The 1,526-nt window shown below is 45.0% G+C and overlaps 1 protein-coding gene across 1 annotated transcript; it reads right to left on the reverse strand.

Annotated features, from left to right (window-relative positions):
• Nucleotides 1-703: 703 nt before the first annotated feature.
• On the reverse strand, nucleotides 704-1,270 carry IFNA8 (interferon, alpha 8). The gene is given in 1 exon segment (NM_001009193.1): nucleotides 704-1,270. A coding segment is annotated over 1 exon segment (567 nt).
• Nucleotides 1,271-1,526: the final 256 nt, after the last annotated feature.

Raw genomic sequence — 1,526 nt, forward strand, 5'->3', positions numbered from 1 at the left:
TGGGCACTTCCAGGTCGACCAGTCAACTGTAGAGGAGACCAACAGCTTTCACTTTTATTCCTGACATTCCTCACTGTAGCATCAGTTGAATGAATTCACTTCTTTCCCTTCTTCAATGTAATATTAAGCATGATTATTGTTTTTGGATTTCTGTCCCTATGAAAATCGAAGATAAAGACAGCAGGAACTGTATTTACTGTGTCCCATGTCCTAAGGGCGACGAACAACTTGCCTTAGAGGAAGTCAGTTGTTACCTCTGATTTTAATAGAATCTGATGGGTAAATGAATTTTGTTGCCCATTTTTCAATCAAGTCGCACCATTAGGCTTGGTGGTACTTTTTACAAACACTTCCTGCAGTAAAAGTGAAATAAAAAAAGATATGCTTACTAAATATTAAGGATTCATTTTATTATATTACTGCAACATAAAGGTACACATAGTATTACTTGAAATAACTTATACATTATACATAGTTAAGTAAATAAATATTTAAATAGACAAATAGACATCAGCATGGTCATCTGTAAGCAACTAGTGATTGTAGAGTAGGCATGATGTTACTTAATACTCCTTGAAAACATTTGACAAATTGACTACATTCTTGTCGCCATTATAGCAGAAATCAGAGTCTTTGACATGGCAGAACACGTGGGAAGTGTGTATTATTAGTCAGTGAGAATCATTTCCATGTTGAACAGGTCTCATTTCTCGCTCCTTAATCTTTTCTGCAAGGCTGTTGACGAATACAAGGATCTCATGATTTCTGCTCTGACGATCTCCCAGGCACAAGGGCTGTATTTCTTCTCTTGCAGGTAGAGGGAGAGTCTTTGGAAGTAGTTCCTCAGGAGGGAGTCCTCGTTCGTGAGGGGAGCCTCTCCCTCCCCCACCTCCTGCACGACACAGGCTTCCAGGCGGGTCAGCTGCCGATCAAGTCCCGTGCAGAATTCCTCCAGGAGGGTGGTGTTCCAAGCAGCAGACGAGGACGCCTCTGTGCAGAAGAAGTGGAAGATCTTCTGGTTCGTCACGTGCACCACCGAGAGGGCTTGGGCCTTGTGGGACTGGTCTCCACCGAACACGTCCTGGGGGAAGGCGAAGTCATTCCTGTCCTTCTGACAGGAGCTGGCAGGGAGTCTCCTCATTTGTCCCAGGAGCGTCAAGGCCCTCCTGTTCAGCAGGCCGTGGGTCTGAGGCAGGTCACAGCCCAGAGAGCAGACGGAGTTGCAGCCCAGCGCCACCAGGGCCACCAAGAAGGAAGAGGGCAGCGCCATTGGGGATCTTGCAGATGCTGTTGGCCTGGCTGGGGTGGGCGACTCTGTGACCCGTGGCTCTAGGTTCTCTGAACATCTTCCCTTGTGCGTGTGGCTTAAGTAGGGAACATAGTAGTTTTCAGTTTCTGAAGGTTGCCCTTACTTTCCACTTCTGTTTTTGATTTCCTTTATGTACTTTCTACATGGGTTTAGAGCACTGTTTCCAACCATATATATTATTTTCATTATTGGTCCATGTGTCCAGAGTCTTTTTTTT

The sequence above is a fragment of the Felis catus genome, chromosome D4 (genome assembly GCF_018350175.1).
Source record: "Felis catus isolate Fca126 chromosome D4, F.catus_Fca126_mat1.0, whole genome shotgun sequence".
Classification (NCBI taxonomy): Eukaryota; Metazoa; Chordata; class Mammalia; order Carnivora; family Felidae; genus Felis; species Felis catus.